General features: G+C 53.7%; 7 protein-coding genes across 7 annotated transcripts; 3 read left to right on the forward strand and 4 right to left on the reverse strand.

Annotated features, from left to right (window-relative positions):
* Positions 1–9,801: 9,801 nt before the first annotated feature.
* On the reverse strand, positions 9,802–11,255 carry IUM83_18515 (M96 mating-specific protein family; the record flags this gene model as incomplete). The annotated part of the gene is made up of 2 exons (XM_067943521.1): positions 9,802–10,242; positions 10,323–11,255. 2 exons carry the CDS (start codon positions 11,253–11,255, stop codon positions 9,802–9,804), a joined length of 1,374 nt encoding a protein of 457 aa, XP_067792954.1.
* Positions 11,256–11,684: 429 nt separating this feature from the next.
* IUM83_18516 (M96 mating-specific protein family) lies at positions 11,685–13,232 on the reverse strand (the record flags this gene model as incomplete). The annotated part of the gene is made up of 1 exon (XM_067943522.1): positions 11,685–13,232. One exon carries the CDS (start codon positions 13,230–13,232, stop codon positions 11,685–11,687), a length of 1,548 nt encoding a protein of 515 aa, XP_067792956.1.
* A 288-nt stretch (positions 13,233–13,520) lies between these two features.
* IUM83_18517 (M96 mating-specific protein family) lies at positions 13,521–15,364 on the forward strand (the record flags this gene model as incomplete). The annotated part of the gene is made up of 3 exons (XM_067943523.1): positions 13,521–14,327; positions 14,414–14,758; positions 14,849–15,364. 3 exons carry the CDS (start codon positions 13,521–13,523, stop codon positions 15,362–15,364), a joined length of 1,668 nt encoding a protein of 555 aa, XP_067792955.1.
* A 150-nt stretch (positions 15,365–15,514) lies between these two features.
* Positions 15,515–17,196, reverse strand: IUM83_18518 (M96 mating-specific protein family; the record flags this gene model as incomplete). Its single annotated transcript, XM_067943524.1, has 2 exons — positions 15,515–16,297; positions 16,360–17,196. The coding sequence occupies 2 exons, from the start codon at positions 17,194–17,196 to the stop codon at positions 15,515–15,517; spliced, it is 1,620 nt and encodes a 539-aa protein (XP_067792961.1).
* Positions 17,197–17,903: 707 nt separating this feature from the next.
* On the forward strand, positions 17,904–19,563 carry IUM83_18519 (M96 mating-specific protein family; the record flags this gene model as incomplete). Its single annotated transcript, XM_067943525.1, has 2 exons — positions 17,904–19,025; positions 19,108–19,563. The coding sequence occupies 2 exons, from the start codon at positions 17,904–17,906 to the stop codon at positions 19,561–19,563; spliced, it is 1,578 nt and encodes a 525-aa protein (XP_067792957.1).
* Positions 19,564–19,785: 222 nt separating this feature from the next.
* Positions 19,786–21,369, forward strand: IUM83_18520 (M96 mating-specific protein family; the record flags this gene model as incomplete). Its single annotated transcript, XM_067943526.1, has 1 exon — positions 19,786–21,369. One exon carries the CDS (start codon positions 19,786–19,788, stop codon positions 21,367–21,369), a length of 1,584 nt encoding a protein of 527 aa, XP_067792919.1.
* Positions 21,370–21,578: 209 nt separating this feature from the next.
* IUM83_18521 (uncharacterized protein) lies at positions 21,579–22,969 on the reverse strand (the record flags this gene model as incomplete). The annotated part of the gene is made up of 3 exons (XM_067943527.1): positions 21,579–21,995; positions 22,072–22,389; positions 22,463–22,969. 3 exons carry the CDS (start codon positions 22,967–22,969, stop codon positions 21,579–21,581), a joined length of 1,242 nt encoding a protein of 413 aa, XP_067792920.1.
* Positions 22,970–23,910: the final 941 nt, after the last annotated feature.

The raw sequence follows: 23,910 nt of genomic DNA on the forward strand, positions 1-23,910 counted from the left end.
AAATTACAGTAGGAAGCGGAATTCCTTGCTCTTCTAACATCGCCCGAAGTGTCTTGAGAAACCAACTGAAATTTATCTCTTTCTGTCCAGGGAGAAAACACTGTGCTACTGGAAGAACTGTGTTCATACCTGTCATAGATATGACGTTCACAAGCGGAAGATCGTACTTGTTCGTCTTGAACGTGCCGTCCATAATTAATACATCGCAATGAGTAACATAAAGACGTAAAGTTTCTGGATGTGCCCACAGTAGATACGACAATTCGTTAGATACAGGGTCCACTTCAAATCGGTAGAAAAACTTGTGGGTTTCTAGTAACGCGAACTTAACCTCCATCGGTGTCTTGGTCGCCATAGCTATATGGCGGGTTTTGAGCTTGGAATTACTGATGTCCTTTGGGAGGACTAAAGACTCCGGATCATTATGTAAAATAGACGCTCGAATTTTCGCCACTGGTATTCCAGCAGCCGATTGGCTGTCAATAAACTCGTGCATATTGTCAGCCGGAGCGAGGGCAAGTCTGCCCGCCGCCCGGCGTCGATGAGCTGCATGAACCCTAATATCATCTGATGGGGGGTGATTGTGAACCTCACTTTGGCGAGTGTGAACAATTTTCCAAGGGCCTAGAACGTTGGTTTTAGAGACCGCACAAATTTTAAGGCGCATCGGGCAACCACTGCGTTTAGATCCGCGCATATCCCGCTTTCTTTCACAGTCTATCAGGCGTTGCGTGCACTTAGGCTTGCCAGCTCGATCACATTCGTAATTTCTTGCCCAAAAATCTGTTTTTGACCCGTTCAGGTAGCGTACCCGACGCCGCGATACGTTAAATCCATGGCGCAAAGTCCATTCATGAACCGCTTTTTCAGCTTCGTCATGGTTTTCATACAGATATTCTGGTGGAGGTTGAATTACATACAACTCGTCTCCAGATAATTTGGTAGGAACAAAAACGTTCCCGCCATCGGTTCCCGCATAACCACATGAAAATTCCTCTTGAATACGACTTGCAGATTTTCCTCTTGGTCGAGATAGTGCGCGCAAACAGGGGCGAAAATTTCGTCATCTACCCACTCCAATTCGTCTGAGTCTTCAGAAGAATTATCCGAATTACAATCAGGGAAGTCATACTCGAATAGCAACATTTCTTTTTCAGAGTTGGATAAACCGAAATCATCACATAACGAATCCTCATCACGGATACATTTCGCATCGTCACTTCCTAAATTCATGTCTTCATTGCTGCTGTCATTCATGCGTTCGTCACTGGCATCCCTACGTTCGACCCACGATTCCGACTCCCCGGAAACATTCCGAGCGACATTATCTCCACCTGTATCGCGCTGTAAAGCGGATGCCGCATAGTAGATTTCCGAAAGCTGCTCATTATCCAATTGTGTCGCAACATGAGTCGACTCCCGATCGTGTAAATTGCCTGTACACGCTGACAAAGCCTGGTGGCTGCGAGGGTTGTCACCTTGATAGAACGTGGTTTTTTGCCAACCAGGTGGTCGCATCTCGTATCAATCGATAACTCTTTGATAGATCGTGTAGGCTTTTTCAAGTAGAGAGGATAAAGGGGGGGGGGGGTCGAAGCAGGTGCTAGCTGAGGCAATTCACTAACGGACGAACTCTAGAGCCGACACTACGGTCCAATTGTTGGCAAATTCGGTTGCTATAAATGTACGTCAAAACGGACGATTCAGTATAGTTGACTCACACAGACTAATTCGGGTCATTCGCTAATGCGTGACTCTCAAAACGCATATACCACTGACCCACAACAGTGAAGTTGGGTCAATAGTGCGGTTGACCCTAATCAAAGAAATCGGGTTAATCCACTCGGATGGGGTTGACCCTCAACAACGAAATCGGGTCAATCCACTTAGACGGGGGTTGACCCTCAACAGCCAAAGTGGGTCAGCACGTTTGGTATTGTGTGTTGCCCATTTTGAGGCGTTACTATCTGCCATCTGTTTGCCCAAATGCCCTGGTTGTAACGAGGGCCCTCCTGATGAGGGCCCTCCTTAGCAATCCCCTGACCAAGTAGCTACTGTTCTCAAAAGACTGCACCGCATATAAATCGAGCTCTATAAGTCTCGAAGCCAGTTAGTTTTTGTTCTTGGTAGCCCGGCACAGCAAAATTTTGGCGAAGCGAAGACCAGGACGACAACCGTCGCCGCTCGACCTCTCACGCGGCATCGACCTCTTCAAAGGCATCGAAGAAGTCCAAGACCTCCCACAGCGCGTAACTCGGCCAATTTTAGGAAGTAGCGTAGGCTATTTTCTTTAACAGGTTTTGTCTTCTACTTTCTTTTAGTCAGTGCCCCTAAAAGTAGATTGCTCCCACCGGTATCAAGTTTCAAGGGTGAACACACAAAGTACGAAGTTTTCGCGTGTTCAAGATGGCGGATCCGGCCCAACTGATGCATAGTATGTTGGCGGCCATGGAGAAGCAGACAGAATTGATCGACGAGCTGCGCAAGTCAAGGCAGCTGCCGCAACTAAAGCTGGATGGGATAAAAATGCCCAGCTACGGGGGGACGCTCAAGGAATCGTTCCAACTATACCGGGAGCAAGTGAAGCAGTACGTTTTAGCTAAGGGCATAGACTGGAAGGATAGTAAGTTGAGTGGACGCATTTTGGCTGTGTTAGCGGGATCGCTGAAGTATGGAGCCGCGCAGTGGTACATCGTCAAGAAGGACGATGTGAAGAGTGTGGAAGACTTCTTTGTGAAGCTGGAGGAAGAGTTCGTGCCTCCGGATCTGCAAGAACGTATTCGTGACCAGATGAATGACTTGAAGGAGCGTCAGTGTCGAGACTTGCCCGATTATATCAGCAAGTTCAGGCACTTGATTACTCAAGTCAAGGAGATGAGCGAACTGGACAAGATCATGTATTTCTTGCGTGGTCTGCCGTCAAGTATTCGGGAGGAAGTCCAGTATCGCAGGAGTGCAACGTTGACCGACGCTATTACCGTAGCGCTCGACTGTGACCGGTCTCACGCGCATCGTGGACGCTCGGAAGGAGCACGCGACAGACCGAGGTACCGATCGTACGACAACAGACGATCGAAGAGCAACAACGATGGACCAGTGCCGACGGAGATCGACAACGTAAGGTACCGTCGAAGGAGGAATGTATGCGCCGAAACCTGTGTTTCCGGTGCGGGAGTAGCGCCCATCGGGGTCGCCAATGTCCGATACAGCCGCAGCAGACGCAAATGGCTAAGCGGAATGCGCCGAAGTACAACAACTCGGGCAGTAACCAAGAGCGTAAGCCGAGGATGAACATGGTCCTCGAGGATGACGAACAGGTGGTTACTGTCGTCATGGATCGCGTGACTATGAGTGTGGCTGACATCCAGGAACAAGCGGATGAGTTACAGGCATTCATGGACAAGGCACGTGTACAAGTGGAAGAGACTGTCACTGCAGCGTCAGAAATGACGGAAGATGCTGGCTCGTGTGGACAACAGCCAGTTGAAGAACCGAGTTTGCGTGCGATGCAACCGGAATTGGAGTCTGGTGTGTGTGGATCGCCGCCAGAGCAGGAAGCTGTGTTGCATGAGAAGCAGCCAGTGAAGTTGGTTCAGCAAGGATCGCAACCAACAAGTACAACGGAGACCATGAAGGTGAACGCAGTGAACTCCGAACGTACGAGTAACCTTTTCATCAGGAAGGGTCGCATCAATGGCAGAGATGTCCGAATTCTGTTGGACACGGGTGCAAGCACGAACGTGATTATGCCAGGTTTGGCTAGTAATGTGCTTCTGTCAAGACGACTTCAAGCTCAGCGCTTTGATGGCACGTTAACACCTGCGACGGATGTCAAACACGTGGAAGCTCCAGTGAGCATGGATGGGTACTTCTTTCCAGCAATCGAGTTCGTGGAATGGAAGTTGCCGGAGTCGCACGACGTCATTTTGGGGAAACCGTGGTTTAAGGACTACAACCCTCAAGTGGATTGGCAAAAGGAGGAGGTTGTCATACCTGACCGGATGCAATTCATCGACGTCGATGCACCGTTGTTCTCGCACAACTTGAAGGAAGGCGAGTATGAGCAGGTGTTTCGGGTGAAGATACAACTTGCGCCCGAAGTGGAAGGAATTCCAGAACCGATCTTCAACGTAGTCGGTAAGGAGTTCAAGGATGTATTTCCGGAGCAATTACCAGACGGATTGCCTCCGATGCGTGAAGTCAACTTTGAAGTGACGTTGAAGAAGGGGGCTCAACCAAGCTCTCGTGCACCGTTCCGCATGTCGAAGATGGAACAGGATGCTTTTGAAGAATTTGTCAAAGACAAGTTGAAGTAAGGATGGATTGAAGTGTCGAACTCGCCGTGGGTTTCGAACATCTTCGCTATCCCGAAGAAGGATCCAGTCACAGGTCAGATGCCGAAAAGGGCTGAATGGTTGCGTAGCGGCAATTTGAAGATTCCGTTGCGTTGGGTGTTCGACTACCGCTATCTCAACAGCATGACTGTCGTTGCCAAGATCCCGTTGCCATTAATCGAGGAGTTGTTCGATAAGATGGTTGGTTGTGTCATCTACACGTTGATCGACCTTGCGCAGGGATATCATCCAATGCTGGTGGTGAAGTCAAGTCGTCCGTACACTGCGTTTCGAACACACAAGGAAACGTATCAGTGGTGTCTAGCGCCCATGCGAGTGGCTGGAATGCCAGGGACATGGTCCAGGCTCATGCACAAGTTGTTCGACAAGTACGAATTTGTCGTCGTGTATCTCGATGACATCTGCGTCTTCTCGAAGAGTATGGAGGAGCATGTGGAGCATCTGCGTGCAGTTTGTATGGTACTGCGTCGCGAGAAGCTTTTTGCGCACATGGCAAAGTGTTCGTTTGGTCAGTCCGAAGTGGCTTTCGTAGGACATGTTGTCTCGCAGGCAGGAGTAAGCGTTGATCCGCGTAAAACGGAAGCGATAGCCAAGTATCCGACTCCGACGAATCGAAAGGAGTTGTTGAGTTTCTTGGGTTTGGCAGGATATTATCGCAGATTTATCTGTGGGTTTGCCGAGATTGCTCGTCCGTTGAGGGATTTGACGACTTTGAGCGATTTATCGTGACGACGGACGCGTCAGGACATTGTATTGGTGGAGTTCTGTCACAGAAGTATGACGGAGCAGATCATCCGATTGCCTTCTATTCGAAGAAGTTGGATAAACATGAGCGTGGATGGCCTACGCATGAGAAGGAGCTACTAGCTATCAAAGTGGCTACGGAGAAGTGGAGACACTATCTGCATGGACGCCCATTCGACGTCTACACGGATAACGCAGCGTGTTCGTGGATGTTGTATCACCCACGAGTGTCACCAAAGATGGCTCGCTTTTTGACGCACTTTTCGCAATACACGTTTACTTTGCATCATGTGCGAGGTAAGATGAACGTTGTAGCGGATGCGCTCCCACGGCCTCCACCGGATGGACTGGAAGACGAAGAGGAGAAAGAAGCACCTCTTCCGGATGTGACGTATACGGTTCATGACTGCGACGACGAATGCGCGAAGAATGCCGCACCAGTTCATGACCACCGTATTAAGTCTGCAGTGTTGCGCAACTTGTCAACGGATGATACTCACCTGTTACTCGACGATGTCGACTTACGGGGGGAGGGTCGCCCGATTGGCGTAGCACAGCAGCAAGTCAACAGCGTCGACTATCATTTTGTAAGTCCGCACTTGGCCCCTGAGACGAAAAGAGCGTTTCAGGAAGGATACGAATCAGACCCTGCTTTCAAGCAACAGTGGTCTAATGGAGCAGGAAAGGAGAAGTTCGTCAAGCACAATGGGCTCTGTTTTTCAAACAAAAGAAAGGCGAAACTGTCTACCGACTTTGTGTGCCGAAGGTAAAAGAGCTTCGTACAAATGTCATGACCGAATTTCATGATGGAAAGACGTCCGCGCATCCTGGAAGTCAACGTACGTACCTGAAAGCAGCGCAATGGTACTACTGGTCGACAATGGACCGCGACGTAAGGGAATACGTTCGCACATGTGAGACTTGTGCACGATAGAAGTCCAGCTGCCAGAAGAAAAAAGGACTACTGATGCCGATACCAGTGCCAAAGGAATGCTGGGAAGTGGTGTCAATGGATTTCATCACGGGTTTACCAGTGTCGGAAGGGTTTGATGCAATACTAGTTGCAGTGGACAAGTTGTCCAAGCGAGCGAAGTATGCACCAACGTATTCGACAGCTGACGCGAAGGACACGGCTAAAGTGTTCTTTGATGCAGTTGTTCGGCATCACGGATTGCCGAAGGTCATCATCAGTGATCGCGACTCGATGTTCATCTCGGACTTTTGGAAGTCATTGATGAAGTTGATGGGTATCAAACTCAGCATGACAACTGCGCACCGAGCTCAGGCAGATGGCCAGACAGAGCGCCAGAACCTCGTGCTCGAAGGTGCATTGAGATGTATGATCTCGTATCACGGTGACGATTGGGTTAAGCACCCAGGGACTATCGAATATGCGCATTCGACCCTCGTCAACGCGTCTACGAAGTTCGCGCCATCCGAACTTGACACAGGACGTAATGTCTCAAACATTGTGGCACAGAAGATGAAAGACCTGCTGCAATCGGAGAATGATGTGACGCTCGCGGAGTTCGTGAAGAACTTTGGGAAGGAGCGACAGGAGATCGTAGAACGTGCTCAGAAGAATTTGGAAGAAGCTCAAGCAAGACAAAAGGAGTACTACGATCGCAAACGCAGACAAGTTGTCTTTAAAAGAGGTGACTTAGTGCTGCTCGACACGAAGAACTTACCGCTGAAAACCGTAAACAAGAACACGGAATTGAAGAAAGCGAAATTAGCGGCTAAGAAGGTTGGACCGTTCGTGATTGAATGTATGGTGAACGACAACGCGGCGAAGTTGATACTTCCGCGCACGATGAAACGGCTTAATCCGACATTCAACGTGGAGTTACTGACCCATTACCAAACGAATCGTGAGGATTTTCCGAATCGACCGATTCCGAAGGCTGTACCTCTAATCTTGGACGAGGACACTGGAGAAGAACTCTACATTGTGGAGAAGCTGCTCAAGAAACGAACTAGACGTCGCAAACATCAATGGCTCGTGAAGTGGCATGGGTTGCCGGAGCATGAGGCAACCTGGGAAAGCGAAGCGCAGATCAAGCACGTTTCGCATTGGCGTCAACTCTTGGATGAGTATCGACTCCGCCAACGCGAAGTCAACCAGGGAAAGATGTCAGGCCCACCTCTGGCCTGCTGAGCAAGCAAGCCAGAGCGATGCGGCGCAAAGGCTCTGGCTTGCTTGCTCGGCCAGAGGCTTGAAGTTCCTGTGGCAGCTACCCGAGAGGGTCAGCCGTCACAGTGAACATGCATTTTGTAGGAAAAGCATGAAAAAGAAACATGGAACATGCATTTAGTAGAAAAGAAATGAAAAGAAAACAAAAAGACGCAGGGTAGCACATAGTCAGGAAAACCCCAGAAATACGCAGATAAACCCTGTGCTCGCGTAGGAGCACAGCGAGGCATGCATGTTAGGCTAGCAGTAGCAATTCAGTATTAAATAAACCGTCTACCCCGCAGATCGACCACAACTACCGCGCTTCTCGACAGGACCAACAACACGCACCCACTTCAACGACAAACACTCTTCGGGCCCAACGCGACAACGACTATGGCGACGACAAGGACGACAAGGGCCGTGACGACCGCAAGTATGATAGCCGCAAGGACGACTTCGAGCACAAACGCTTTCGCGACTTCAACGGCTACGGCACTTATGACTACGTCTATGATGACTCCGATGACTGTGACATGAAGAGCTACGGCTACAAGAGCTACGGTGGCGACTGCGACGACTACGGCAAGGACTACTACGGCAAAAGTAAAGATGAACTCAATATATTGCACATTTTGTTTTGAATGGCTCTATTTGTATATAATGGGCCGGGTAAAGCTCGGGTACCCGAACAGTGCTGTCGGGCGGGTGCGGGTACCCGAGGTGAACAAGAGGAGCGATCGGGCGGGTGCGGGTAACCCGAAAATCGCCATTTGGGATCTCTGATAGGCAAGTCAAGTGAACCAGTGCCTGTGTACGTGTGTGTGAGAGCACAAGTAAGCGGTGGACGGTGGCGTAGCCCACGACAAAATAGAGTATAGAGGTAGCGTGCAACGTTGATAAAAACTGGCTGTTGTAGCCTACAACTTGTAGGAATACGACGCCAATGGGTGTATATTTGAGATCGCGTCAAACAAAAAGATGCTTACGAACCTAAGTACGAATCACGATATTACCGCGTGAATCGACCTTGTGCTTCTTTTAAGTTATTGATTGTTAGAAAATGTCAAGAACGTGGTGTTGTCGACAGCCACCGCCGTTACAGGCTCGTTCAGCGCGACGCAGTGAAGCGAATACAACGAGTAGATTGGCTCTGTGATATGTTCGACTTGGTAACAATAACTTCCCTACGACATTGTAAGAGGTTTAGAGAAATACATCCCCAAGTGACTAATGGATCCGTCAGTACAGCGCTCTGTTTTGTAGAATTTAGCGGGTTTGCACGGTTAAAATTGAGGACTACACTTAAAATAATCAATACTAGTATTGAATTCAGAATGCGCACTTTGATTATGTTTGGCTACCCGTGGACATCCCCCGAGTCTGCTTCACAGCCATAAAATCTAATTCGCACTCGGAATATAGTGTGTCTACTAGTACTACTGTAGTGTTGGCTAGCTGCAATTAAAGTTTGTATTAGGTCTACTTGTAGAACAGCTTGTGTTCGTGGCGTATCCTGTCGGAAGACGGGCAGATTTTAAATGCGACACAATGCTCGCAGCTGTGGTGGCAGTAAAAAGTAAGTGAAATACTTGATCTAATAGTGGATACCGCTCAGCAAACATTTATGTACCAGTATGGATTTTATTGTATTGCTTTCACTAGAATCACCGTAGTTAGTCACTTACAATAGATAATTAACAACTGTAAAACACAGCATCAATATACTGCGGTTAACCGTGTATTTTCAGAGCCACGCAGATATCGATAGACGCCATTGTAGGAGTTTGTGACTAGTGCTTCGCGTAGGCTGAGACAGCGTACATGAACCGAATACAAATCCTAGCGCATGCACGAACAACGCCCACATGCAATTGGAAGTCTTGCTGTTGTCTAGTCAAAAGAGCGCGCAGTGGTGCTCTCACATGAACACTGTGGTAAATCTATTGTACAAGACGAAGATTCGTCAAAAGAACGGGGCCAATCTATGCCCACGAACGATGAATTCCCGAGTCGTTCTTCGAACTACATTTTCCCGGGACCTCGGGCCCGGGTAGGCAGTCCAGTCCCTCCTCGCCTACACACCCTCAGAAGAGAGAGATCCGACAAATGCGAACGCTACACTAAAAATAGCCAGGAGGCTCAATGAGTTGACTCTTAACCAGCGTAATGAATGCGAGACCACGTTTACTACTACTATATCAATACTATATTAATAGATCGATGTAGTATTAATCGTGATTTTACTATCCCTGATGGGATGGCAAGTCCCAAAACTTCAATACCGGTTACCCGGCTTCAGTTTTCCGGCTTCTGTCCAGTTACCGGCGACGCCTAATTAGTGTGTGTTGGGCTGGCTGTTGGTCCTAAACTAGGAAGCCTTTGCTCTCGTATTATCTTGGGCCGACCAGAATTGGTATTTGCTACGCTTTGAATTTTCCAAAAATAAGTTAACTTTGCTCACGTGTACAGTATGGGGTAAATGGATGTATTACCGGAGTTCGTCTTGTTCATTACGAAGCCTTCGATCTACCCTCTCTGCTCAAGCAGTTGCTGCGCTTCCTCGACAAGCATGCCCTCTACCAGCTCCTGGGTGGCAGTTATGCTGGCCACCATGACGCTCAGCACGAACTCTGTGAATGCTCCAGCCGTTGCCACGTCCAGGATGCAACCTCTCGCCATCTGCGGGGAGATGAGGCAGCATATTTGCAGCTTTGTGGAGGAATGAACCTGCTCCGGGGATGCTGGTCTCTCGACAACAACGTAGCCCTTGTCGACGAACGCAAAGTTCGTGTAGGCAGAAGCTGGCTGCTCCACCGCTTCCGCCTTAGAAACCCAAACTACGACCTGCCGGTCTTCCTCATCGTAACGACGAAGCGCCTGCTTCACACGGAACTCGGCGTTGGTAGACTTGCCGGTGAATTTCATGGCAACCACTTCCATAACGGTGTCAGCATCTGTCCCTTCGTCCTGGTGAAGTATTAGCACGACGTTGACAATGTCCGTAAGATACGGCAAGCCTTCCCGTAAACACAGCTAAGTCACCATACCTGGGTCAAGTTCTGGTAGAGATTCCCGCGACGCCGCTCAACCCCTCGGTAATGATTCCACGTTGCTGTCGCTGCGGTCTCAAAATCGAACGGTAGCAGCTTGTTGGCAAAGATGTCAAGGTACATGCCACCGGCACCTTCTCGTATCCTTGCATCGGTGGAAAGGGTCTCCAGTCGGTTCAAGCCGTTTGCGTCAAACACGGCATCTAGCTCGTCAAACGCCGTGTCCAATCCACGTCGAAGCGACTCGGCTGTCTCTGTTTCTAGCGCAAAGTCTGGGCCTCGCTCCTGCACCGCCATGCCAACAAAGTCGCCAGGATAGCGGATTCGGCCCGTAAGTTGCTCGCGAATGCGCTTCCCCAGCTCGGCCTCCATGCTCCTAGCAAGACTGGCCTGGGTGTCGAGCACCATCCGCAGCCGCGTGTTCTCGCGCACGGCCCTTTCGCGCCAGCGCTGTTGGCGAGCAGCCAGATCCCAGATTGGTGGTGCCACTGGCGCTTCCGGAGAGGACACCGGGAAGCCGAACGCTTGACTCGAGAATGCCAGCGTCGTGGCGGGGGCCGACGAGACCGGCACGGGCACCATGTTGTCAAGGTGCTGCAGGCGCAGCGCCCGCAGCTCGTCCTCCATCTGCTGTACCTTGTTGCGCAGGAACTCCACTTCGTCGAAGCGGTCGTTGCGCGCACGTCTCCTACTCTTTCCCCCGCAGAACGGCCGGGCGGACGCTGGAGCGCGCGAGAACGACTCCAGCATCTCCTGCAGTTCCGCGTCCTGGGCAGCCCACTCCTGTTCATCAGACTCGTCGTCGTCGTCGTCCAGCACAAGCAGCTGCGAGAGCGCCGACGACGGATCCTCCGTTAACCCCAGCGGCATGTCCATCGGCACGCCCGGCGGCTGCGTCGCGCGCGGCCTCCTTGCCTCGTCCTGGGACATCGCTTCCGTGGTACCTACGGACCCCACTTGCGTGCACACTAGCGAATTGAGATGTGACCGTCTTTGCCCGAAAACGCGTGTTGAACCTCTCGCTCCTTGAAAACTGATATTTGCGAAAATCGATGCATCCTCTCGCTGTACACAAGCTAGTATGCAGCTTTATTAAGGCATTAGGACCTGTTTATTACGATCGACCTTGATAACATGTTCGGATGTAGCTCGTGGTCTGGTGATTGCTGACGACCCAACGTGGTAGCTTTGTTGCTTTACGTCCACGCTTCAAATGGAACGTCGGCTGAGTTAAGTTGAAGCCCCAGAGCATTTGAGCATTTGAGTGCGCCGCGCCGAACAACGTGAGTATCCTGCTTCTATCATACAGCAATTAGTGTATATTGTACAAAGTTGCAGCTCTCTTTACTTGGCCGTAGGTCACTCCATTCGCGATCGTTTCAAGGTCTGGTCAAGCAGCACGTTCTCGATCCTCTCCTGGCTGACTGTTGTGTTCGCGACAATCACATTCAGCACGAACTCCGTGAAGGCGCCGACAGCCGTCGCGTCTTGCTCGCAGCTGTCCGCCTTCTGGGGCACCACGAGGCTGCACATCTGCAACACGGTGAAGCCACCCTTCTGAAGTGCCAGCGACTTCGGCCGCTTGATAACTACATAGCTCTTCTCGGCAAAGCCCAGGCCAGCGAAGAGCCGAGACTTGCTGTCGTCTAGGGAGTGCACACTCGAAAGGGAGACGACGACTTCGCGGTCGGCCTCGACATAGCGCCGCAGAACCTGCTTCACGCGGAAATTCGCCCGCGTGGTCTTGCCCATGAACTCCATCTTGAAGTCCTCCATCACGGTGTCGTCCGACGACTCCAACGCTTTGGCAGCTTTTTCATAAAAGGCGCCACGATGTTTGTCGGCTCCCTTGAAGTGGTTCCACACAGCGGTGCCCACGGCTTCCATGCTAAACGGGAGCAACTTGTTGCTGTTGATGTCCAGGTACATGCCGTTGGCGCCTTCTCGCATGCGCGCGTCGCGACTCGGTGTTTCACTGTCAGCGAGACCAGTCGCGGCAAACACTTCGTCCACCTCGAGATAGGCGGCATCTATACTGGCCAGGAGCGCGTCGAACGTGCTTTTGTCGGCCAGGAACTCCAGCGTGCGCCCCTGTGCTCCGTTCGGGCAGAGGTAGCCCGCGCACTCGGACACTTGTTGCCGCGCGCGCTTCTGGAGAAGCGACTCCATACTTCGAGCCAACTTGATCTGGCCCTCAAGCACGAGCTTCAGGCGCGCATTCTCGCGCTCCGACTTCTCCCGCCGCAGCTTCTGTCGCGTCGCCATATCCCGCCAGAAGGGCGGCAGCGTGCCTGCGCTGGAGGCCGAGTTCGACTGGACCAGCGCCACTGCAGCCGGCGGTTTGGCCTGCAGTGGTGCTGTTGGCTGCACCGTCAATGCGGTGCTGCCGCCTCGGTGGCGTTGGTGCAGCGCGCCCAACTCGATCTCCATTTGCTTGACCTTGGTGCGCAGGTACGCCAGCTCGTTCTTGCGCTCGTTGCGAGCCCGGTTCGGGTTCACCTTGGCCCGTTTCTTCGCCTTGTCCTTGGTCGCGTCTGCGTCGACGCACGCCGCTTGGCATGTCGATCCGCGGCATCCGCCTCGGAGGCGGCCGTTGCCCTTCACGCCGGCTACGTCCGGAGCCTGCACATTCGTGGCCAGAGGCGCCAGCGGCGACGGCAGCACGCGATGGCGACGTGCACGTGCGTCATCCAGCGCGCTGGGTTCGTCGCGGGACTCCCCCGACGAGGGCGAGAGCGTCGCCATCAGCAGCTCGTCCAGGTCGCCACCCAGGCTCATGACGTCCTCCTCGGACGAATCGCCGCGCCGATGGCCGCTGGCCGGCGCTGCGGACGCCATGTAGGCGTCCATGAAGCTCAGCGCCGCGTCGAGCACGTCCAGGTCGTCGGTGTCCTGCAGCAGCGCCATCGCTAGGGAGACTCTCTTGCTCTCTGCGAGAGCTCCGACTCACCGCTGTCTGCGTGACGCATGTGTTATAGTCCGGTCCCATAGCCAAACCAAGTCGCGCCGGCAGATCCCCACCACTCGAACAGGTTCAAGGCGCAGGCCCAGCTGGCGCACATAAAGGGGGCCGTAATGCTGCTTTTCAGCCAACCGGCACGCGTTTGACGCATCCCATCGCTCGTGACTCGCTCCACTTTCTCCGATACTGAGCGCCCGCCGCGAGCGCGAGCGAGGCCGCCGACGCCGAGCGCCATGGAGCTGCAGCAGCTAGAGGAGGAGGAGGAGCTCATGCAGGAGGCGCTGGCCCTGCTGGCCGACTGCCAGGACGACGACTACGACGCCGCCATCTCGCGGCTGCTGCTGCCGTCCGACGACGAGCAGGTCAGCCCCATGGCCGCCAACCGCAGCGACTCCACCCTGTCGACCACCGAGACGCATCCCGAGCCGCCGCCCGCGCCTGGCGCGGGTCTCAGCTGCACCGGCAGCTTCAGCGCCGAGCTGTCCCCCGCCGTGACGCCCGCGCTGGTCACCGCCACCAGCAGCCCCGTGAAGAAGACGCCCACGTCTGTGGCCAAGCAGCAGCGCAAGAAGAAGGCGCCGGCCGCCGCCGCGGGCACCGGCAAGAAGCGCAAGACGACGTCGCACAACTCCAACCGCGCGCGTGACGAACGCAAAGAGGAGCTCATCTATCTCCGCAAGACGGTGCAGACGATGGAGGCGAGGCTGCGCACGCTGCAGCTTTCCCAGCGTCGCGCACTGGCCGCGCCTGCGCCTGCACCTGCAAAAGCCGCTTCCCAAGGAGAGGCACAGGCGTTCACCGAAGGCGCCTTCGCCCTCGCTGCCTTGCAGGGCCATGCAGCCACAAGCGAGCCCCTCTCGGCAGAAGATATGAAAGAGGACGCGGCGATGGGCCCCGTTTGGACTGAGATTGCAGCTCGCCAGTACCAGGAGCGGCGCCGCGTTGAACTGGAGAACATTCGACTGAAGCTTATCCTCGAGGGACAGATCAAGATGGCCAAAAGTCTTGAGAAAATGCTGACTAAGCGTACCAGTCTACGGGTAAGTGGTTGCAGAAGCACCGAGGGGGCAAAGAAAATTTCCCTGCTAACAATGCTGTGGTCGGGTTGGTATGTTCGAATGCGTAGGTGATGGAGTCCATTCAGGGCAAATATTTAACGAGCTTGCAGCACCGTAAGCCGACTTCCACTGAGGAAGAGGACGAAGCGGCCATCTTTGCGCGTCTGGAAAAGGAACTTGAGACTGCTCTGGACGAGGTCGACGTTGTTTTCGAAGCGAATGGTCTGGCGCGCATGGAGAAAACCTATGCAGACGCGCAAGTGCGACGCGAAGACGGCACTACCGTCATGGAGATTTTCGCGAACAAGGTCGTCCCATTCAGTGTGGAGGCTACAAGTCACGCCGTGTGGGAGCACTTTGTTCACTCCATGGATCACATTCCATCGCGGTTTGTGTACCAGAAGCAACTAAAGGTAGCATTATTGGTGCATGGTTGTGCTGCTCATTTGACTTATGGACTCAGTTGGATCGGACTAATTGCTTTCACTGTTGCCACGTAGAAGACGGAAACAACGGACGACACTCTGATGGAGAGCTTCGGCCTGGAACTTGTTGGTAGTCGTAATGCCACAGCCGCGTTCCGTGTGCGTCAGATCCGGCGGAAGTTTGTTCAGCCCCATCGCGTCGTGATTGCGTGGCCCATGTACTCGGAAGCCCTTGAACTTTCTGCTGAGCCCACGAAAGGTGTCCGCCTCCACGAGAAGTGCTTTACCGTGGTCAAGGCTCTACCGAACGCAAGCGGCCGCCGTGGTGCACTAATACAATCATGCTACGTCCTCCGGCCGGAGATTTACGGTCATGTTGCTGACCGTGAACGCATTCTCACTACTCTAACAGACTTTTTGCTGGACTCTGTGTCGCATACGATAAGCTCAAGCCACCAAATGATTGAGAATTACCTGTTGGATGGAGCCCTTCACTTTCGACCGGAGCCCACCGCACTGACGCAGGTAGAAAACCAAGCGACCGAAGATGATCCCTTGTTGCCGCAGCAAGATAGGGTGCCGCTAACCTCTTAGATTCGTGTTGGTAGGACAAGGACGCAAACTTTCTAGCCAAGCATTTTGTAATAACGTTAGCGTTTCCTTAATTAAGCACGAGTACCTGTGCCACGGCTGAGTTTCGCCGTTGGCTTAATATGCTACACGGCGTACTTCCTAAATGTGTCTCTAGAGGGCCTTCTTGAGAGCTCCGCTCAGGAGCACGTTTTCGATCATCTGATGACTAGCGCTAATACTACCGGTCACCGAGCTTAGCACAAAATCTGTGAGTGCTCCGACCTTCCGTGACTGCTCCGGTCCATTGCGCTTGTAGATTTCAGGTCGAATGATGTAGCAAGTCTGCATCAGCGTGCAGTCCTTCTGGCCCGTAGCAGGGGGCTTGATCACGATGTAGCCCTTTTCCAGAAACCGAATGCCCGGGGTTGGTTCCGCCGAGAACTCCACCGTGTCCGTGATCGTGCGCCAAACAACAATAATCCGGTCCTGCTCCACGTATCGCCGGATAATGTGCTTTACATGAAAGTCCCCGTCCGTATGCCCGTCTGTCATCTCCAGTCCGTAGCGCTCGACAACAGTATCATCACTTGTTTCAATGTGCAGCGGTTGTTTCTCGTAGTATGTGCGGTGTGGCATATGATCCATGGAGTGCGCGAAGTGTCGCCAAACTGCTTTGCCTGTCGTAGGCATATCGAATGGCATAACCTTGTTCGCGTAGATCTCCATCACCATGCCGCGTGCAGCGTCATGCTCGATCTTAGCTGTGCGATGCGCCGTTTCCATGCGACCCAAACCATTGGCTTCAAAAACGGCGTCGAGCTCCTGGCGAGACTTGTCGATGCCAGAGAGCAGCATATCGAAATCTGCACGGTCATCTCGAGCCGCGTCGGGTCCTGGTGCGGGTGACACTCGTCGAATCCGCTTGCTCCGACCTCCCAACACCTGGAGAATGCCCTTGAATCAAGAACGGGGGTCAGTAACTATTCGGACGCAACCTAGGCATTAGGATACTTTACTCGGTCATTTTGGCGCTTCCGGAGAATGCGCTCGAGACTCTTAGCCATCTTGATCTGCTTTTCCAAGACCAGCTTCAGCCGCACGTTTTCGCGCTCCGCCTTCTGACGCTCCTGTGCCTGGCGCCGGGCCATGTCACCCCACACGGCGGCCAGGTGTGCCGGCGAAGCTGTGCTTGGCATGGGGGCCGCAACGGACGAGAACGTCGCAGATGGTGTGCCTGTAGAAAGCTTAGCGGCGCGCATGGCTGCCAGTCTACTCTTCGCCTTTGCCTCCTTCAGCTCCGCCGCAGACGGAGGGGCCGCAACAGACGAAAACGGCGCCGATACTGTTTGGGGCTTGTGCGTGTTCCGCAGTTGGTCCAACTGCAGCTGCAGGTCCTTCACTTTCTGCCGCAGATACACGAGCTCCTCCCGCCGCGCGTCTCGGGCGCGGTTGGAGTATTTCCGTGGCTGCTTCGGCTTCTTGCCCTTGGGGTTCTGCAGTTGCATCGGCGGGCTGCCCGTGAACGAGGTGGGGCTGCTGGAACTGATGCCTCGGCTGGCAAGCGACAGTGAAGGCGCCACCTCCTCTAGCGCGGTCGTGACAGAAGCGTGAGGTGCCGATACGTCCTCGAACTCGGGGATCAGCTGCTCCGTGAGCGTCGGCAGCTCCAGGTCCGCGTCCAAGTCGCCGCCCTGCCCATCGAGCTCTACATCCGCCAGATCCAGCGCCGCGTCTGCTCCCAGCAGCCACTCGGTCGACGTTTCGCAGTCTGCCAGGAACGCGAGCGCCTCCTCCAGCGTCTTGGCGTCGTCGTCCTCCATCGCCGAGGCCGCCGTCTCCAGCGAAAAGCTCATCGCTGCAGGAGCGAAGGGCGTTGAATACTGATCCCTCAGGAGCAACAGCCAGTGGCACGGTACCCTAAAATGGGTACATTGCTAGTGGAGCGCTGCACGTATGGTGGCAGCTTGCTACGATGAACAAGCGCCTTGCATCGATAACTACGTGTCTAGGATAATACAATACATGTAGTGGTCAATGCCACCCACATATCTAAAATAACAGTTGCAGATGCCTGCGGTTTAGTCTCAACTCTCAAACGACTGGATAAAACCATAAAGGCATGGAGGCGGCGATACGTAAAATCTTGGAAACAGCGTGCACCAATGCGCGAAAACTCTGCAGCCCTATACAATACATTCGCCAACAAGACGCTGCCATTCCACTACAACACCTCGCTGCGGCAGTGTGACTCGACGTATAAATCTGTAAAAGACAGGATAGCTGTGTTGGTTGGTAGTGGTGATGGTTACTGCGTTCTGGTAACCAGTTATGCTGCAGCTAAACTCGTGTGTATGCATATACTGTACTCTTCATTTTCGGACTTGATATTGCTCCCGAACCTTCGAGCCCGTTGTCACCCGATCCGACGAAATTCATGCCAGACTACTAAACGGGCGATAATCTCCAACTTCAGTATTTGGCTGAAATACCGAAATTTCGCGTGTTTGAGCATACACTTTGCCAATTTCGGAACTGGGAATATTGGAGCAAGTTCGCCGCGATGCCGCTGCTGCTGGGCGACGACGAGGTGGAGGCACTGGAGGCAGCGCTGTCATACGTGGACACCCTGCCGCCTAGCGACTCGGTGCTCCAGGACGAGGGGAACTCGGCGGTGGAGGTGTCGGCAGCGCCTGCAGCTCGCAACGGGGCTGCGGGCGAGGGAGAGGTCCGACTAGACGCGGAACTGGACCGACTGCTCCTGGAGACGCTCTCCTCTTCGTCCGAGCATGACAGCGACTCGACATCATTGGCGGCGACGTCGTCCGCACTGACGGCGGTGGCAGCAGCATCAAGGCACGTCCTGCCGACGCCTCTGCCGCCGATGGTGACCAACGTCGGCGCCTCCGACGTATCCAGGCAAAGTCGTCACGGCTCCCGAGCAGCCAAAAGCGCGACCACGACTCTGGCCAAAACCAAGCGCCGCGTCAAGGTGAACCCCAACCGGGCGCGGGACGAACGCAAGCATGAGCTCGCGTACTTGAGGAACAAGGTGGAGCAGATGGAGAGGGAGCTGGACACAATGCGCCACCGCCGACGCGTTCGGGGCATTTGCAACGGCGAACCGCCGCCCTCTTCGTCGGGCGCCGGGTCTAGAGCATTGACCACCAAAACTGGAGCTACCTCGTCCAGGATGCCCTTCATTTGGAGAGACATCGCCACTCGCCAGCAGCAACGGCGGGAGAAATCCGAGCGGGAGAACGCGCGACTGAAACTCGTGCTTGAGAGCCAAGTGAAGCTAGCCAAAAGTATGGAGACATTGCTCCAAAAGCGTGCTAGGCAGCAGGTGTCCGGGTGTGCTGAGGTGGTGGGGGCCTCGGGGGACCTATCGTCGCAGGGGTCCACGCTGGACTTCCTTGTTGATAAGGATACCTTCGAAGCGCTGCTTACGAGCGTAGAAACAGCGTATGCCGAGCTGGACGCCGTGTTCGCGACGAATGGCTTGCTGGACTTGGACACCCCGTGCCGCGACGCACGAATGCGTGAAGGTGCTAGTGGGATGTATCTTGATGTGTTTGCCAACAAAGTGTTGCCCTTTAGCTATGATGCTGTCACGACAGCGGTGTGGAACCATTTTCGAGGCGACGAGAAGCATCGCGGCGTGGTTTATGAGAATGCGACGAAGGTATGACAAGCAGCTTTGTGTAGTGTGGTAAGGGCATAGTGTATCGCTAACGCTGTTGGTGTCGCTGTGTCTTGCGCTCCAGCATCTCGAGACTTCCTCCGACACCATCATGGAGGCCTTCACGATGGAATTCCTGGGCAAGACGACCACAGCGGATTTCCGCGTGAAGCAGGTGATCAGACGTTTTGTGGAGACTGACAAACAGGTCGTGGTGTGGGTGTCCATAGGGCAGGCACTGGACCCGAACAACTCGCCCTTTTCGAGCTTCGGCTTCGTCGATAAGGGCTACGTCGTCACTCGACGGCCGACGTCGATTGCCCCCGGCCACGGTGAGTTCACCATTCTGCAGATGTGCAGCCTCGTGTCGCCACAAATGGCGGCGGGATGCCGGATCGACATGACTGCAGCGGGCGACTTCACCGAGTTCGTGCTGAACGTCGTGGCCGCCAACACCACCACGAGCCAGGAGCTCATCGAGAACGTGCTGCTAGACCAGGCGCTCGACGGCCACCAGGAAAGCACCAGTCTTGCCGCCTGAGGTAGCTCCTTAATAGATGATATGCTTCCCGATCACAAGTTGCCGTTGTTGCCCTTACCTGGCGATGATAACACCTTCACTCATGGACCAGGTGGCGCCCATCACGCCACAAGAATTGTCCACTCATCACACATCCTAGAATCTTCGATTTGCAAGCCAGGCGCTGGCTCAGCTGCTGAGCCATTCTTCAAGCGGCGCCGTCGGTGGTAACAGCTCAAGAAGATGGCGTTCCTGTTGGAAGGCGAGGCGGACGAGGCATTGGCCGCGGCGCTGGCGTTCCTGGACGAGCAGCAAAAGACCTGCAGTGCTACAGCAGCTGAGGCGACGAGCCGAAAGGACGTTGAAGTTAGCAACAAGGACGCCGAACCCGACGACGATGCAGTGCTCCCGTCGCTGGAAGACCCCGAGGCCGCTGCGGTGCTGGACGCGCTGAGTGCGGAGCTGCCTGCAGTGGCCGACAAGGCCGTCAAGAACGTCAGCTGGGCGGCTGCCATCCCCACCCCGAAGTTCATCTCGCAGCGCCGCTCCAAGCGCCACCAGGTCTTCCCGTGTCCTCCTCAGCCGCCAGCCACCTCTTCACTAGCACAGCCTCCGAAGGCAGCCACCACCAAAGCTGGCAGCACGAGCCAGAAGAAGCCCTACGTGCGCAAGAAACCTCTCAGCTACAACCCCAACAAGGCGCGCGATGAACGCAAGCTGGAGCTGCTCTACCTGCGTAGGAAGGTGGTCGACATGGAGGTGGAGCTACAGAAGCTGCAGGAGATAAAGGACAGCAAAGTCGGCACCTCACCTCCCGAAGAGGAGGCTGCAGCCAGCTCCACCACCGCCTTGGCGGCGAGCCACAGCTTGGAAGACGGGGTTCCCCGGGTCTGGGAGAAGATGTGTGCTCGTCAACTGGAGCGCCGAGTGAAGGCCGAGCGGGAGAACGCTCGGCTCAAGATGGTGCTCGAAGGCCAGATCAAGATTGCCAAGAGTATGGAGCAGATCCTCAGGAAGCGCTCGGTCCTGCGTGCCATGGAATCCTGCGGAAGCAACAAGCGCACCAAGCACACGAACGGCGTGCCTAAGTCGTCTGACCGTCGTGCCGACGCAAGGATCTTCGAAACACTGCTGGCTGGTGTCGAGGCGTCGTACCGTGAAGTTGATGCTGTGTTTGAGGCCAATGGTCTTGGTCGCACAGAGGCCCCGGAGAGCGACGCTCAGATGCGCGACGGTGTCAACGGTATGTACCTCGAGATCTTCGCCAACAAGATGTTGCCATTCGGCATGCATGCTACGGGCGAGGCCGTTTGGCAACACTTTAAGGGGACAGATATCCCGTATCGTTGGTATCACTCCAAATCCGCCGGCTCGATTGAGTCGACAGAGGATACGATGGTGGAGTGCTTCGGCATGGAGATGTATGATGCCAAAAGCAAGACCACCGCGGAGTTCAATGTCAAGCAGATTCTGCGTCGCTATGTCGAGGAAGACCGTGTCGTGGTGGTGTGGCGCTCACACATTGAGCCGCTCGAGTTCTCCAACAAACGGTTTGCCGGTATTCATTTCCAGGAGAAAGGCTACGTGGTGATCAAGCCGCGTGCTCACAGCTACGACAGCACCGATGACGACGACTTCACACTAGTGCAAACGTGCTACATCATTACTCCGGATTTGTCCGACCAAACGCTGAATGAAGACGCCAAAACCGGCGCACTGACTGAGTTTGTGCTGAGCTCGACCGCTGCCAACATTTCTGCCAGTAATGAAATGATTGAAAACGTGCTCCTGGACCAGGCGCTACAGCAACGGAAGCGCCGAGAGTAAAGCCGCCCTGGATCCGTTTTCGAACGAGATCACACCGTGTACACATGCATTGCTCTCAATTCGTTTACAAGCGTTCTGCACATCAATATGAAGCCAACTGAATGTAAATCTTCGTTTCTTTCATGCACTGTGGGATTGAGACTAAAAGGAAGAAATGCGGGACTTCGGCGAACGGCGACTCGTGCACGATATACAGCTTTAAGTACGCGTTACAACGCTTCAGTAACTGGATCAGCATTCTCAAGCAGCACGTTCTGCTGCAACTGGAGCACGTTGCGGAGCTTCTTACCGATCGAAGGCAGCACGACACCTTCCACTCGAGCTAAGTCGACTGGTAGAACCGACGCAGTGTCCACGTGCTTTACTCGCAATTGATAGCAGCTCTGAACCACGGATGCGTGCTGGGGGTCTGTCGGGGACGGAGAAATGATTGTCCAGTGGTGATCTTCAAACTGAAGCCCTCCCGTGGGAAGAAACCACGTCGTCGTCCCAACCAAGACGGTTCGGTTTGTTTCTTCATACTTGCGAACGATATTCACACCGTCAAGATGCAGCACAGTATCGTTTCCGTCTGGCAACGATGCCATGCAGTTCCGCTCGATACAGTTAGAATTTCTGGTCCGCACCTACATAGCCACAGAAGCAGAGCAAGCAGCCGTTAGAACATGCACATTGCCCTTCAAACCCAGTGCGATGGCATACAAAGCGGAAGGACTTCTGTACGTCCTCGTTTTTCTTGGTCGTGATGTGATGCCATAATTTCATTCCTGTGTTCTGCACTGAGCATGCCAGTGGGGTGATTGAGCTGGTCTCGAAGCAGTTGCCACGAGTTTCGTGCTGTTTAGTTTGACTGCTGCAAGCGATTGCAAGGTTGCCGCCCAATGCGGGGAAGACTTGATCTACTTCCTGTCGCAACGCGCCCAAGCTATTGGAAAGATCTGACAGGATCGCATCGCTGAAGTCAAGTGGAGAAAGAGGCTGATCATATGTGGGTTGCAGTTGGAAAACAAAATCCATTCCCTACAACAAAGCGCGACCTCGTTAGGAGAGGCCAAATACTTTGGGGACCAGCAGCACGACAGCACAAACGTACCTCAAGCACGTTGCTGCGTCCAAGGAGTTTCTGGATGGAGGCGTGGACTCTCAGCTGGTTTGCCATGATTGCTTTTAACTCGCGATTGGTACGCTCCGCGCGTTCACGTCCTTCACTCTCGATCGTTGCGAGACTTCGCCAAACGCTGAGGTGGCCGTTTTGAGGCTGTTGCGCGGTATCTGGAGCTATACCAATGTGATTGAGGCGGGACAGTTGTAGCTTTTCCAGTTGCGCGTTCAACTTCCGCGCTTCCTCTCTCAATGACTTCAGCTCGGCCTTCTTACGGCGCTGAAGGCTTGTCGTGTACCTCACAGGGCCGTCCTTGCGTCTTCGGTCCTCCTTCAGCTTGGACTGTCTTAGCTGCGGCTGCAAGGGGGTAGTCACACCATGGCTAGAAACGCTTGCATCGCTCTCCCCCAACGAAGCAATAGAGCTGGAATCGCTTTCGGCCGTGTCAATACCGTCGAGAAAGGTGAGCACTTCAGATAACGTGCTGGCTTCGTCCATCTTGCCGGAATGTAACTTGCTTAAGCGATAAGCTGGCGAAGAGATTATGCACTCGGAAAGATTATGCGCATTTCCTCTGCCGCGATTACCGCATCGCCCCTGTCCTAAGCGAACTGCAATGTACACAGTTTACGGTACATCTGTTGCCAAGTCTCAGAATTAAATGATAAAAAGTAAAAGTTATAATAATTCTTGGTATTTTGGACCAATCAAGAAGTATGGACACGGCGGGAATTGAACCCGCGTCCATCCGCATAAAATTGCGGTGCTCGAATAGACAGCTTGTGTCTGCGCATGAACCGACAGCGCCATGAATGAGACGCCATGAAAATTGCGAGGGAAAGTCCTTCGTCGGTTGCAACTTCCACCGCCTTGTACTTAAGCATCTGGCACGAAACAGGACAGCCATCCTTACGCATAGAGTTGATCCACAGCACAATATCACCTTCAGCGTCACTAGAGAGGACGGTGCCCTGTCCACTGTAGCGTAGATTCTTGAGGTGACCCTTTCCTTCATCACAGACCGCTACAATGTGGCCCTGTTGCTTTTTCCATTTTGAAATCTGCTTCTGTTTCCGCAGAGTATCGGACTCGCTGCAAATTTGGGTAGAAGTGTGGAATAGCTTCGTTTACAGAATAGCCAGCAGCCAGGAATTCGAGAAGGCGGCGCTTGTGCGTATAGTCGACTGCAATGCGAGTGCAGCGCTTTGGCTTTTTGCCGGTTCCTGTGGTGCGTGGTCTACCCATAGCACTTTGAACACTGAGACCGAATGGCTGGTGGCAGCCTATAATTAGCTGGTCAACATGGAATTTTAACTACAGACATGCGGTGTCAATGCATTGTTTTCATTGGCTAAAATAAAAATTCGCTTAGGACAAAACTTCGCTTAGGACAGGGGCGATGCGGTAAATGCAAATGCATACAGGTGGGACCAAAAAAA

Source organism: Phytophthora cinnamomi, assembly GCF_018691715.1.
Source record: "Phytophthora cinnamomi strain GKB4 chromosome Unknown Contig32, whole genome shotgun sequence".
Taxonomy (NCBI): domain Eukaryota; phylum Oomycota; class Peronosporomycetes; order Peronosporales; family Peronosporaceae; genus Phytophthora; species Phytophthora cinnamomi.